This window comes from Salmo salar, chromosome ssa23 (assembly GCF_905237065.1).
Source record: "Salmo salar chromosome ssa23, Ssal_v3.1, whole genome shotgun sequence".
NCBI lineage: Eukaryota > Metazoa > Chordata > Actinopteri > Salmoniformes > Salmonidae > Salmo > Salmo salar.
In genome coordinates, this window is record NC_059464.1 from 15,149,116 (window position 1) to 15,165,111 (window position 15,996).

The 15,996-nt window shown below is 41.4% G+C and overlaps 1 protein-coding gene across 2 annotated transcripts in view; it reads right to left on the reverse strand.

Moving 5' to 3' along the window:
* Window positions 1–10,218: 10,218 nt before the first annotated feature.
* The window catches only part of LOC106584185 (neurturin-like), a 58,554-nt gene continuing 52,776 nt past the window's right edge, over window positions 10,219–15,996 (reverse strand). For both annotated transcript variants that reach the window (XM_014169172.2, XM_014169173.2), the window contains one exon: window positions 10,219–13,070. In XM_014169172.2, coding sequence (XP_014024647.1) covers window positions 12,664–13,070 — 407 coding nt within the window. In that variant the 3' untranslated portion in view covers window positions 10,219–12,663. The remainder of the gene's footprint in view (window positions 13,071–15,996) is intronic.

Genomic DNA, 15,996 nt, shown 5'->3' on the forward strand with positions numbered 1-15,996 from the left:
AGGACAGGTGATAAGATCCAGGGTCACGGTCCTATTTTAGACACATCTGAGTCATTATCATTATCACTGACTGAGTCTATAGACTGTAACGTAAACTCATCCCATTCCGTACAAATGTGCGCAACCACGACATTCAAACGAGGCTGCAAATAAAACTAATGGGACTGTAGCGACTGTGTTGACTTCAAAATTGATTGACATGGTAATGGCTCTATAGTATTGGAGAAAAGTAGAAAAACTGACCCTCCGTTACATCGTGACGTGTCATGCCGTATCGTACAGCACGCATAAAGCAACTATTTCTGTCTTACAATCTCTCTCCACCAGGTGTAGCACTTCTCTCATCGTTTAAAAACAAGAAATGGACAGTGACTGGGGTAAGGGGGGATACCTAGTCATTTTTTGCGTCATCATTGCAAGCGATCATGAATCTCAAAGCCGCTGTTTACTTCTGAAGATCACTTTAGCACCGCCCTAAAAACCCGATTCAAATTCGACACAAACCTTCAAATAGGTATGTAATGACACATTATATAAACTCTTTATAGTGTTTTATTTACATTATTAGAGGCGATAAGGTGATAAGTTGGACAGATCGAGTGAAAAAAAAGCAGTTTTTCCACACGACATCTCTCCTTCTCACTATCAAGCATTAGTTTCACTTCCCCACCCGCCATTTTTAAAAAGACCCGACGGAGCTCATTGCCTTCTTGAATTATGCAGAAATGGGCAGCGTAGAGGTCATGTCATTGATTCTGTTGGAAAGGGGAGAAATTGTGCTTTACAATGGTATTGACATTACAGTTGATCTGGAAGTATTACGTTTTTGGGGCGCTAAAATAAGGTCAATTGTACAGACCAAGGCGATGTACAAATGTGAGTGAGTTTACGTTACTAGGCTACTCTGCAGCATTTTAATTAGTTAGATTTGACCTTAGTAGCTAATAACACAATATCGTGACAGACCCAAATTCAAGTAGTTTATTTGGTTCTGGGGGCCGAGAAAGACTGAGATTATAACACATTTTAGTCTCAATATTGTGAAGACATGCAATGGTGATCAGAATGGTTATATCACATGAAAGGCCTTTGATAGGTGCATGTGTATGAGGTTACCGCCTACATTCTGCCATGGTTGTTATTCAATGGTCAAATCCGGGGTTTCCCAAACTCGGTCTTGGGGCCTTCCCAGGGTGAACATTTAGTTTTTTGCCCTAGCACTACACAGCTGATTCAAATAAACAACTCATGGTCAAACTTTCATTATTTTAATCAGCTGTGTAGTGCTAGGGAAAAAAACGAAATGTTCACCCTGGGAAGGCCCCAAGACCGAGTTTGGGAAACCCCGGATTAGACCATTGAACTATTACACCTATCAAAGGCCTTTCATGTGATATAACCATTCTGATCACCATTGCATGTCTTCACAATAGGACCAACTTTGGGAAACCATACTAAGCGACAGGGCCTCAATTGAAAAAGGAGTTCCCACAGGAGTTTGTAGCGAAGCGCAGAACTGACACCACATACTGCACGTCTCTGTAAACTACTACACAAGGCCCGTCTTTGTTCTCTTATCCAACAACATCAAACTATTGATATGCCTTTTCTTTTGCATGAACACCTTTACCGTTAAGACCCTTTTTTTTAAACCATATGGCAAAGAGGCCCCTGTGTTGCCCAGTAATTCCCCACTCTGTATGACAATGTACCGTGGTCTGTCTATGCTGCAGCACATTGCATGACTGATTACACCACACACAGTCAGAGGGAGGACCTGCTCTTAGAGGTGCATATCTATATTCTGATCTCTACTTACCCCTGAAGAGAGAACAAAGTGTACTAATAATATCACACAGTCACAGGGCAGGCGGCCAAACAACTTGAGCTGCAGGCAGGTGGTAAATAGCACAGTGTTTTGGGAATGAAGAACCTGCTTCCAGCCTCCACTAGCAAGGGTGGCAGGTAGCCTAGTGGTTAGAGAATTGGGCCTGTAACCAGAAGGTTGCTAGATCGATTCCCCGAGCTGACAAGGTAAAAAGAAAAACAAAGAAAAAGAGGTCGTTTTAGATAGAAATTGTGCCCAAATATTTAATTTGAAAAGTCTGTTATATTAAATGATTTACTCTTTAATATAGATCACATGGAGAATTCAATAAATCTTATTCTTAATCAAATCAAAGTTTATTTGTCACGTGCACCGAATACAACAGGTAGACCTTACAGTGAAATGCTTACTTACAGGCTCTAACCAATAGTGCAAAAAAGGTATTAGGTGAACAATAGGTAGGTAAAGAAATAAAACAACAGTGAAAAGACAGGCTATATACAGTAGCGAGGCTATAAAAGTAGCGAGACAACATACAGACACCGGTTAGTCAGGAACAGAGAGTAGCAGTAGCGTAAAAGAGGGGTTGGCGGGTGGTGGGTGGGACACAATGCAGATAGCCCGGTTAGCCAATGTGCGGGAGCACTGGTTGGTCGGTCCAATTGAGGTAGTATGTACATGAATGTATAGTTAAAGTGACAATGCATATATGATAAACAGAGAGTAGCAGCAGCGTAAAAAGAGGGTTTGGGGGCGGGCACACAATGCAAATAGTCCGGGTAGCCATTTGATTACCTGTTCAGGAGTCTTATGGCTTGGGGTTAAAAACTGTTGAGAAGCTTTTTTGTTCTAGACTTGGCACTCTGGTACTGTTTGCAATGCGGTAGTAGAGAGAACAGTCTATGACTGGGGTGGCTGGGTTTTTTTAGGGCCTTCCTCTGACACCGCCTGGTGTAGAGGTCCTGGATGGCAGGCAGCTTAGCCCCAGTGATGTACTGGGCCATACGCACTACCCTCTGTAGTGCCTTGCGGTCAGAGGCCGAGCAATTGCCGTAGGCAGTGATGCAACCAGTCAGGATGCTCTCAATGTTGCAGCTGTAGAACCTTTTGAGGATCTCAGGACCCATGCCAAATCTTTTATGTTTTCTGAGGGGGAATAGGCTTTGTCGTGCCCTCTTCACATCTGTCTTGGTGTGTTTGGACCATTCTAGTTTGTTGTTGATGTGGACACCAAGTAACTTGAAGCTCTCAACATGCTCCACTACAGCCCCGTCAATGAGAATGGGGGCGTGCTCGGTCCTAATTTTCCTGTAGTCCACAATCATCTCCTTAATCTTGGTCATAGGGATAGGTTGTTATTCTGGCACCACCCTGCCAGGTCTCTGACCTCCTCCCTATAGGCTGTCTCATCATTGTCGGATATCAGGCCTATCACTGTTGTGTCGTCTGCAAACTTAATGATGGTGTTGGAGTCGTGCCTGGCCATGCAGTCTTGGGTGAACAGGGTGTACAGGAGGGGACTGAGCATGCACCCCTGGGGAGCTCCAGTGTTGAGGATCAGTGTGGCAGATGTGTTGCTACTTACACTCACCACCTGGGGGCTGCCTGTCAGGAAGTCCAGGATCCATTTGCAGAGGGAGGTGTTTAGTCCCAGGATCCTTAGCTTAGTGATGAGCTTTGAGGGTACTATGGTGTTGAACGCTGAGCTGTAGTCAATGAATAGCATTCTCACATAAGTGTTCCAGTGTGGAGTGCAATAGAGATTGCATCATCTGTGGATCTGTTTGGGCGGTATGCAAATTGGAGTGGGTCTAGGGTTTCTGGGATAATGGTGTTGACATCAGCCATTACCAACCTTTCAAAGCACGTCATGGCTACGGACATGAGTGCTACGGGTTGGTAGTCATTTAGGCAGGTTGCCTTAGTGTTCTTGGGCACAGGGACTATGGTGGTCTGCTTGAAACATGTTGGTATTACAGACAGACAGGGAGAGGTCGAAAATGTCAGGGAAGACACTTGCCAGTTGGTCAGCACATGCTCGGAGTAAACGTCCTGGTAATCCGTCTGGCCCAGCGGCCTTGTGAATGTTGACCTGTTTAAAGGTCTTACTCACATCGGCTGCGGAGAGCATGATCACACAGTCGTCCGGAACAGCTGATGCTCTCATGCATGTTTCAGTGTTGTTTGCCTCGAAGCGAGCATAGAAGTGATTTAGCTCATCTGGTAGGCTCGTGTCACTGGGCAGCTCGCGGCTGTGCTTCCCTTTGTAGTCCGTAACAGTTTGCAAGCCCTGCCACATAAGACGGACGTCGGCGCCGGTGTAGTATGATTCAATCTTAGTCCTGTATTGACGTTTTGCCTGTTTGATGGTTCGTCCCAGGTCATAGCAGGATTTCTTGTAAGCTTCCGAGTTAGAGTCCCACACCTTGAAAGCGGCAGCTCGACCCTTTTGATCTAATGACTCTGCCTCCTCACAGAAGAATCTGCAGAGCTGGGAAGATTGCACCCCCCCATATATATATATATAACATTCTATTGGTTGCAAGAATTTTGTATAGTAATTTAAATTGATACACTTGTAGTTTTGAATCCGGCGTTGTTTTGCGTGTCAATTCATAAATCACGTGCCATGGAATGGGTACATCAAAAATCTTTTCCCAACTATTTTGCAAATTATATGGCACAGCTGTCAATTTTTTGGTCCTTAAATTAAATTGGTATATGTTTTTATTTATCACACTTTTCTTTAACCATTTATGTTCTTTAATGCAGGGCCGACATACAAGTTCCTTACTTTTTCCCCTTCTACTTGCCTCTTCCATTTTTGTGGTAAAGCTGCAATTAGTTGGTTGTAATTTTGGGTAGAGCAGACATTTCCATATGTCTGTGTTAGCTGCATGTGTGACATAACTCCACCAGTCCTATTTATGATATCGTTCACTAAAATTATAACTTTTTTAAACATTTCATCGAAAAATACATTTTAGTATATTTGAGTTTAACCACAAAATTTGTTGTATTATTTGTTCTGTCTTTTCAGGTGGATTAAACTGAAATTGCAACCAACTTTCTAAGGCTTGTTTAAAAAAATAACTATATTTTGGAGATTATTTCCTTTTCAAACAACCGAAAGTGAGCAGTTGTAATCTGAATAAAGGGGGAAAGGCCATTCTTGAACATAGGGTGAGACATTCCTACCAATTTACTAGAGAACTAGTTTGGATTTATGTATAACTTTTGTATGACTGATGCCTTTAGTGAGAGGTCTAATGCTTTAATATTTAATCATTTCTGCCCTCCGAATTCATATTCGTTATATAAATAGGCCCTTTTAATTTTGTCTGGCTTGCCATTCCAAATAAAATTGAATATTTTTTGTTCATATAATTTAAGAAGCAGGTCACTAGGTGTAGGCAAAACCATAAGCAAATAGGTAAACTGTGATATGACTAAAGAGTTAATGTTATGAGAATTAAGTTATCAATGTTCTTAAACCGAACTTCAATTAAACTACTCAGTCTGCCCCCCAACAGTGTGTAAGATTCGGGTTGAATGAAGCAGACGGATAGCCAGCCTAAAAGGGTCAAAACGTTTATTTATGAGAGCTCTGAAAATCCTTACAATGTACAAAGCCTTTTATATTAACACACACACACACACACACACACACACACACACACACACACACACACACACACACACACACACACACACACACACACACACACACCAGTAGAGAACTCCACCCCGCTTTAGGCGGCTGTATTTTTCCACAGTACACATACATTGCTTATCAACCTTGCTACCTGTCTTCTATTCTCCTGCCCACTAGCCGTTCCCAGGCCGTTGTTACTCTCCCTAACTTAGGGAGGCCTCTTCTCCTGTTTCTTTCCCAAGGTCGTCTTATCAACTCTGCCCTGCTCATTTTAACAGTGCCTTATTCACACACAGTATTGGAATATAGTTTTTAACCCATTATTATAGCCTTATTTCGAATACGTTTCAACAGGTTATAAGGTTTCTGAGTGAAATCATTTAGTCAAACCTTTAATCATATATTTTCCATTACAGTTAATCAGGGTGATTTTTCCACAAATAGACAGGTATTTTCCTTTCCATGATAGCAAGATCTTATCTATTTTTGCTAACTTCTATAAAAATGTATTGGAGTGAGATCATTTCTTTATTTTGGGATTTATATACCGAGTATGTCCACATCCCCGTCAGACCATTTAATTGGTAAACTATCCAAGTTGAAGGCGCTGGAGCAGTTTTTCCTTGAAGAATGGGCAAAAATCCCATAGCTAGATGTGCCAAGCTTATAGAGACATACCCCAAGAGACTTGCAGCTGTAATTGTTTTAAAAGGTGTCTCAACAAAGTATTGACTTGGGGGGGGGGGGGTTCAGCTTTTTTGTCTTATTTCTTGTTTGTTTCACAAAAAAACATGTTTTGCATCTTCAAAGGGGTAGGCATGTTGTGTAAATCAAATGATACAAACCCCCCCAAAATCTATTTTAATTCCAGGTTGTAAGGTATAACAAAATAGAAAAAATGAGAAGGGACATGAATACTTTCGCAAGCCACTGTATAGATGAGCTCGTTAAGAAGCAAAAATGTAAAGTTGCCTTTTTCTACAGAAACAGATTGTGCCTTTCACTAAACAGTAGAAAGCAGATTATTCTGTCAACATTTTTATCTGTTTTTGATTATGGCGATATTATTTATCAAAGTGCAGCTGCTACTCTTTAACCTTTGGATGCCATCTACAATAGTGCCCTTCATTTTGTTACAGGTGACAGTTTGATACTCATCACTGCATCCTGTATCAAAAGGTTGGCTGGACTTTGCTATAGACTCGTGCTGTTATGATCAACCCTGTTCAAATGAAATTTATTTATAAAGCCCTTTTTACATCAGCAGATGTCACAAAGTGCTGATATAGAAACTCAGCCTAAAAAGCAAGCAATGCAAATGTAGAAGCACGGTAGCTAGGAAAAACTCCCTAGAAAGGCAGGAACCTAGGAAGAAACCTAGAGAGCAACCAGGCTCTGAGGGTTGCATAGTCACTTTAACCATATCTACATGTACATACTACCTCAATCAGCCTGACTAACCGGTGTCTGTATGTTGTCTCGCTACTTTTATAGCCTCACTACTGTATATAGCCTGTCTTTTCACTGTTGTTTTATTTCTTTACCTACCTATTGTTCACCTAATACCTTTTTTGCACAGTCCTCATCTGACTTTATTTGCCACTTAATAGGCACTTACTATAGTGATTTTTATGAAGTTGAATATGTGGTCTTCATGATATAATGTTAAAATGAGGTGAAATCATAACTGACCAAGTAACAATTCTCAAAAGGCACTGAATTGGTGGAATAACCCAAATACATGGGAGAAAGAAAGAAGCCAAATACGTTTTTATGATGAACCCAGATCTACATTCAGTGTTTACTTAAAAGCCTTTTATTCCTATAGTAAGAACTAGTTATAAATATACAGCCACAAACCTTCCTTAATAAAACTAGGCCTATTGCAAATGTACAATATATGCCCCTTTCTGTATTTCTATCTTAATGCTCAATTTTGTCAGGAGAATGGTTAGGTGTATGTAAAGAAATACATATCAGGATAGGCAATAAATTTTCATCAAGGTTGAAAAAAACTTTATTTCTTAAAGAGGTACAAAAATAGTGTCCATATGACCTTTTAGACATAACAGTAACATCCATAAAAACAACATAAAAACAACATAAACCCGACACAAGTATGCAACGCAAGAATGCAATTAGCTATGCAGGAGGCAATCATATATATTCACTTTGAGTTCTGGGGCTGCACACGTTTGCATATTTTTGCTAAGGAACCACACAGAATCACCATTTTGCTTAGCTAATTGTAGCTCTTGCATTGTGTACTTGTGTAGGGTATAAATTAGGGTTTAGAGCTACATCTGAAGGGAACAGATGTGTTTGGTCTCTGATACTGTGCCAGGGACTGGCACTCATCTCTCATATAAAAAGTTAGTGGATATACCTCTCTATGTATGTATGCGTGTGTATGCATGTGTGTCCATGTGTGTGCGTGTGTGACTTGCTTGGAAACATTCTTGCTCTTTCACAGAGAAAACAAAAGTAACATTTAAAAAAGCATACATGGCCATTTCATAAATAATAAATATCTGATATTTGTAAGAACAAGTGTATTACATGAAATCCAATAAATAAATAATTTGTATGTAATAAATAATTTCCCTAATGTACAGTAAGGCGATAATGAGATGCATAGCATCTAACAGGGAAGTTCAGTTTGGACTTAATCAGTGAGTGAAAGCCAAGAAAGACAAGATGGCGCCGGAGAAGAAGGCTGACGTTTTACGTGTTCCTATCCAATTGAGTTTTTTTGTTTGTTTCTTTTTGTTGTTTGTAACTTATTTTTTTACTTATTTTGCACATAATGTTGCTGCTACCGTCTCTTATGACCAAAAATAACTTCTGGACATCAGAACTGCGATTACTCAACACGAACTGGCAGAATTATTTTTTTCCTTTAACGAGTCCGACGAGCCAGATGTGAATGACATACTGCTTTCCTAGGAACAGGCCCAGATCCCCATCATTTGCGCAAAGAGAAGGCTGAGAGAAAGGGGCCGGAGGGCGGGCTGCCTTCTGAGAATTCGTAGGTGATTGAATAAACCATCACTGCCTTCCATTCTACTAGCAAACGTGCACACTTTGAAAAAATTAATCGATGACCTACGTGGAAGATTAAACTACCAACGGGACATTCAAAACTGTAATATCTTATGCTTCATGGAGTCGTGGCTGAATGATGACATTATCAACATACAGCTGGCTGGCTATACGCTTTATTGGCAGGATAGAACAGCAGTGTCTGGTAAGACAAGGGGCGGCTGACTATGTATTTTTGTAAATAACAGCTGGTGCACGATATCTAAGGAAGTCTCAAGGTTTTGCTCGCCTGAGGTAGAGTATCTGATAATAAGCTGTAGACCACACTATCTACCTAAAGAGTTTTCATCTGTATTTTTTGTAGCTGTCTACATACCACCACAGCCTGATGCTAGCACTAAGACCGCACTCAATGAGCTGTATTCCGCCATAAGCAAACAGGAAAATGCTCACCCAGAGGCGGCGTTCATAGTGGCCGGGGACTTTAATGCAGAGAAACTTAAATCGGTCTTACCAAATTTCTATCAGCATGTTAAATGTGCAACCAGAGGGAAAAAAACTCTGGACCACCTTTACTCCACTAACAGAGACGCATACAAAGCTCTCCCTCACCCTGTATTTGGCAAATCTGACCAAAATTCTATCCTCCTGATTCCTGCTTACAAGCAAAAATTAAAGCAGGACGCACTAGTGACAATAAAAAAGTGGTCAGATGAAGCAGATGCTAAGCTACAGGACTGTTTTGCTAGCACAGACTGGAATATGTTCAGGGATTCCTCCAATGGCATTGAGGAGTACACCACATCAGTCATTGGCTTCATCAATAAGTGCATCGGTGATGTTGTCCCCACAGTGACCATACGTACATACCCAACCAGAAGCCATGGATTACAGGGAACATCCGCACTGAGCTAAAGGCTAGAGCTGTCGCTTTCAAGGAGCGGGACTCTAACTCGGAAGCTTATAAGAAATCCCGCTACGCCCTCCGACTAACCAACAACAGGCAAATCGTCAATACAGGACTAAGATCGAATCGTACCACACTGGCTCTGACGCCCGTCAGATGTGGAAAATAACACTGAAACATGCATGAGAGCACCAGATGTTCCAGAAGACTGTGTGATCACGCTCTCCGCAGCCGATGTGAGTAAGACCTTTAAACAGGTCAACATTCACAAGGCCGCAGGGCCAGACGGATTACCAGGACGTGTACTGCGAGCATGCACTGACAAACTGGCAAGTATCTTCACTGATACTTTCAACTTCTCCCTGTCTGAGTCTGTAATACCAACATGTTTTAAGCAGACCACCATAGTCCCTGTGCCCAAGAACACTAAGGTAACCTGCATAAATGACTACCAACCCGTAGAACTCACGTCTGTAGCCATGAAGTGCTTTGAAAGGCTGGTCATGGCTCTTATCAACACTATTATCCCAGAAACCCTAGACCCCTCCAATTTGCATACCGCCCTAAAAGATCCATATTTCTTATTGTTATTTTTTTAACTGCATTGTTGGTTAGGGGCTTGTAAGTAAGCATTTCAGTGTTGTATTCGGCTCATGGGGTGGCAGGGTAGCCTAGTGGTTAGAGTGTTGGACTAGTAACCGAAAGGTTGCAAGTTTGAATCCCAAAACTGACAAGTTACGAATCTGTCGTTCTGCCCCTGAACAAGGCAGTTAACCCACTGTTCCTATGCCATCATTGAAAATAAGAATTTGTTCTTAACTGACTTGCCTAGATAAATAAAGGTAAAAAAAACACAAACCAGACATGAACTGAAGGCAGAATAAAGACTGGTAATTTTCTTTGTTCACACTTTGCCAGTCCCTAAATATAGTGCTGTGAACAATGAGAAAACACAAAATCTATGTGTTATGGTTGAAGCACATAGTTAAAATAGGATGGAAATCTCTCTCAGTCCATGCTTTGGTTATACTGTAGTACAGTTGGTGATGGGATCCGGGTAAAAAAAACAAGATTGAGACAGTGAATGACATCATGAAAAGAACAATAGCAGTGTATGGATACATCTTTCAATAGACTCTTGATTGTTTGTTACTGTGAATACAAACAAGTCTTGAAAGACTGATCATAACATTGCTATAATGAACGATAGTTCTCCAGATGATATCAAACTACAAAGAGATTGAGGAGATATATGTCTTTCCGCTAATGTAAAACATTACAGCATGGTCCTGAGAGAATGGTGCAGAACTATACAATGTACACAATGTTATACTACACACAGATGAAAATATAACCTTACTTTACGGAAATCTACTCTACAAGCTCCAACAGTTGAACAAAAATGCTTCACTTAAAAAAAGTAACACCACTTGATATAAATCAACAATATAATGCAATATGTGTGATACATTACTATGCAAACCTTCGCCTTGTTTGTATATACCGTATCTACATGGCGTTTTATTTTCTCTACCATATGTCTCCATTTCATTGGTCAGGTGTGGAGAGGCAGCCAATCAGAAGACAATATGTACTTATGTAGTCCATTCAAATGTTCCTTTAACACAGCTGCAACAGAGTGGTGTAAATGAAGAGTTACATTTGTCCATCACATAGATAAACAATATGATATGAGATAGGATATATATCACAATAAAAAGTATTATAAGCACATTCAGAATAACAGTTGGCAATATGCTCAATTATCTTTGTAATCCAAAACCTTGAGTTGACTTCGGTGATATGCACATTCAGAGCTGAAAATAAACCATGTGTGTCTGGCAGCATGAGGTATGGCTGGGCCACGACTGACCTTGGCCCTGTGATGGCATCCTACAACACACTGTTTATAGACATGTACAGTAAACAAGTTGGGCCAAGCTTCAAACAAGTGCCTCAGATTCTGCAAGTCTTAATCTAGGTAGGTACAGTTGATACAGTTTTGGTATTGTTCTCAAGGCATGCATGAGTTCTGAGTTAGTAAAGTAAGAGTAGATGTGTGCTTAGTGACTGGAAATAACTGAATACCATGGTGTATGTCTATGTAATTTCATTCCCATAGCCTGTGTATAGAGACAGTGGGAGATGGGATTATATTGTTTTTTAATTATTTTCTACAAATTGCTCAAATCTACCTTGCTATGACATTACCAAACCCTATTTGGATGAGCAGCCAATGAAGAAGTAAACATAAAAATGCAGAAAGGTTATTTTGGTCTTATTTGAGAGCCTTCGAAACCAAACAACTTCACTTCGCACTTATACAGTCAGTTGCCCTGTAACACACAATGCTTCTCTTCTGGTTTAGAGTTATGGTCCAATGGTCCAATACTTTTGCAGATGAGGGCAGACACCAAGTGAGGTCCATCTTCTTATGGGGCATCTTGCTGTCAGCACAGGGAGTGAGTCATAGGGAGGAAGACTACTCCCAAAGCCATGTATTTAGAGAGTTGGGCCAATGCGGTTTCTGCATTTTGATGCATTTACATGACACTTCAACATTATATGGCAGCCATGTTAGCGCCACATTAACATTACATTGGGAATATTTAAACATTAATATGTAACTTAATGTCTAGAATAATAACAATATTCAAAATTCTAAAAGTTGGCCTAACTCTCTAAACATATGACTACTCCTAACCACCCCAGTCCCTGCCAAGGAGCTCCAGTCCTCTCCAGTCTCCAGAGCTGCGACTCCTGGGCTCTGACTGAGGATGCAGCTCCTCTGTTGGACATAGGGATTGACAGGAAAGGGGAAGGGAAAGGGGGATACCTAGTCAGTTGCACAACTGAATGCATTCAACCGAAATGTGTCTTCCGCACTTCCTCTGAATCAGAGAGGTGCAGGGGGCTGCCTTAAATTGATATCCATGTCATCGGCGTCCGGGGAGCAGTTGTTGTTGAGGGCTAACTGCCATGCTCAAGGGCAGGGTGTATCTCTATTCTGCATCCGTGCTGTTTCCCAACCCGAGAATCCGGGTTTATCCAAAGTAGATCCACGTCAGGAGGAGAACCAAATTTTGGGCCAAGGCTTCGATCCAGGCTCTGATCCAGCCTTTTTACCCAACACGCCCACAGTGAAGGCATCTCAGACTCTTCTTTTCTTCACCCTAAAGCTTCTTTATGCATGTGTGTTCTGCAGGTAGTCTTCTTCTTACTCTCTGCCCATCACCCCACACAGCTACAGTTAGCTGCAGACAGCCACTTGATGGTTTGCCATATAGTCTGGGCATCCATGAAGGAGACAGTCTCATAGCGGGTGGGCCGGCAGCATGGGTGGGCACTCACTTTCCTGCCTGAGATACTTCCGTTTTCTGTCAGGGCCTTGAGGGCCAAGTCGTAGTTCTTACGGGAGCTCGAACACGTCCCCATACAGTATTTAAACAGGACGATCTCGTCTGAGTCAAAGCCCAGGCCTAGGTCTCTGACACGCATCTCCTTCTTCTCCATGCGGCAGTCCCGGCTGCTGTTCTTGGGCTTCTTGCGGGAGCCTCTTCGGGAGGGGTCGGGGTCTGGGGGCGAGCGTTGCCACCTGCCCGGGTAGCTCTCTCCATCATCCTCCAGACTGCGGTTCTCTACAGGAGAAAGGACATACAGTTGAAGTCGGAAGTTTACATACACCTCAGCCAAATACACTTAAACTCAGTTTTTCACAATTCCTAACATTTAATCCTAGTAAAAATTCCCTGTCTTAAGTCAGTTAGGATCACCACTTTATTTTAAGAATATGAAATGTCAGAATAATAGCAGAGGGAATGATTTATTTCAGCTTTTATTTCTTTCATCACATTCCCAGTGGGTCAGAAGTTTACATACACTCAATTAGTATTTGGTAGCATTGCCTTTAAATTGTTTAACTTGGGTCAAACATTTCAGGTAGCCTTCCACAAACTTCCCACAATAAGTTGGGTGAATTGTGGCCCATTCCTCCTGACAGAGCTGGTGTAACTGAATCAGGTTTGTAGGCCTCCTTGCTCGCACACGCTTTTTTAGTTCTGCCCACACATGTTCTATGGGATTGAGGTCAGGGCTTTGTGATGGCCACTCCAATACATTGACTTTGTTGTCCTTAAGCCATTTTGCCACAACTTTGGAAGTATGCTTGGGGTCATTGTCCATTTGGAAGACCCATTTGCGACCAAGCTTTAACTTCCTGACTGATGTCTTGAGATGTTGCTTCAATATATCCACATAATTTCCGTCCTCATGACGCCATCTATTTTGTGAAGTGCACCAGTTCCTCCTGCAGCAAAGCACCCCCACAACATGATGCTGTCACCCCCGTGCTTCATGGTTAGGATGGTGTTCTTCGGCTTACAAGCCTCCCCCTTTTTACTCTAGATGTAACGATGGTCATTATGGCCAAACAGTTCTATTTTTGTTTCATCAGACCAGAGGACATTTCTCCAAAAAGAACGATCTTTGTCCCCATGTGCCGTTGCAGACTGTAGTCTGACTTTTTTTATGGCGGTTTTGGAGCTGTGGCTTCTCCTTGCTGAGCGGCGTTTCGGGTTATGTCGATTAAGGACTCGTTTTACTGTGGATATAGATACTTTTGTACCTGTTTCCTCCAGCATCTTCACAAGGTCCTTTGATGTTGTTCTGGGATTGATTTGCACTTTTCACACCAAAGTACGTTAATCTCTAGGAGACAGAATGCATCTCCTTCCTGAGCGGTATGACGGCTGCGTGGTCCCATGGTGTTAATACTTGCGTACTATTGTTTGTACAGATGAACGTGGTACCTTCATGCGTTTGGAAATTGCTCCCAATGATGAACCAGACTTGTGGAGGTCTACAAAAAATGTTCTGAGATCTTGGCTGATTTCTTTTGATTTTTCCATGATGTCAAGCAAAGAGGCACTGTGTTTGAAGGTAGGCCTTGAAATACATCCACAGGTACACCTCCAATTGACTCAAATTACGTCAATTAGCCTATCAGAAGCTTCTATAGCCATGACATCATTTTCTGGAATTTTCCAAGCTGTTTAAAGGCACAGTCAATTTAGTATATGTAAACTTCTGACCCACTGGAATTGTGATACATTGAATTATAAGTGAAATAATCTGTCTGTAAACAATTGTTGGAAAAATGACTTGTGTCATGCACAAAGTAGATGTCCTAACCGACTTGCCAAAACTATAGTTTCTTAATAAGACATTTATGGTGTGGTTGAAAAACGAGTTTTAATGACTCCAACCTAATTGTATGTAAACTTCCGACTTCAAATGTATAAGAAAATCAAATGAATCATTATGATACACACTGTGCTCTTAACATATAGTGTTTTCAACTGGTACACAGCCCTATTGGTAAAAGACAATTCCATATAATGGCAAGAACAGCTCAAATAAGCAAAGAGAAATGACAGTCCATCATTACTTTAAGACATGAAGGTCAGTCAATCCAGAACATTTCAAGAATTTTTTAAGTTTCTTCAAGTGCAGCCGCAAACACCATAAAGCGCTATGATGAAACTGGCTCTCATGAGGACCGCCACAGGAAAGGAAGACCCAGAGTTACCTCTGCTGCAGAGGATAAGTTCATTAGAGCTAACTGCACCTCAGATTGCAGCACAAATAAATGCTTCACAGAGTTCAAGTAACAGACACATCTCAACAACTGTTCAGAAGAGACTGCGTGAATCAGGCCTTCATGGTCAAATTGCTGCAAAGAAACCACTACTAAAGAACACCAATAAGAAGAACAGACTTGCTTGGGCCAAGAAACATGAGAAATGGACAGTAGACTGGTGGAAATATGTCCTTTGGTCTAATGAGTCCAAATTTGAGATTTTTGGTTCCAGACACTTCATCTTTGTGAGAGGCAGAGTTGGTGAACAGATGATCTCCACATGTGTGGTTCCCATCGTGAAGCATGGAGGAGGTGTGATGGTGCTTTGCTGGTGACACTGTCGTGATTTATTTAGAATTTAAAGTACACAACCAGCATGGCTACCACAGCATTCTGCAGCGATATGCCATCTGGTTTGTGCTTAGTGGGACAATCATTTGTTTTTCAACAGGACAATGACCCAAAACACACCTCCAGGCTGTGTAAGGGCTATTTGACCAAGGAGAGTGAGGTAGTGCTGAATGAAATGACTTGGCCTCCACAATCCCCCGACCTCAACCTAATTGAGATGGTTTGGGATGAGTTGGACCACAGAGTGAAGGAAAAGCAGCCAACATGTGCTCAGCATAAGTGGGAACTCCTTCAAGACTGTTGCAAAAGCATTCCTCATGAAGCTGGTTGAGAGAATGCCAAGAGTGTGCAAAGCTGTTTCCAAGGCAAAGGGTGGCTACTTTGAAGAATCTAAAATCTAAAATATACCCTACCGGTCAAAAGTTTTACAACACCTACTCATTCAAGGGTTTTTCTTTATTTTTACTATTTCTACTTTGTAGAAAAATAGTGAAGACATCAAAACTATGAAATAACACATATGGAATCATTTAGTAACCAAAAAATATCTATCATACATTTTATATATTTTATAT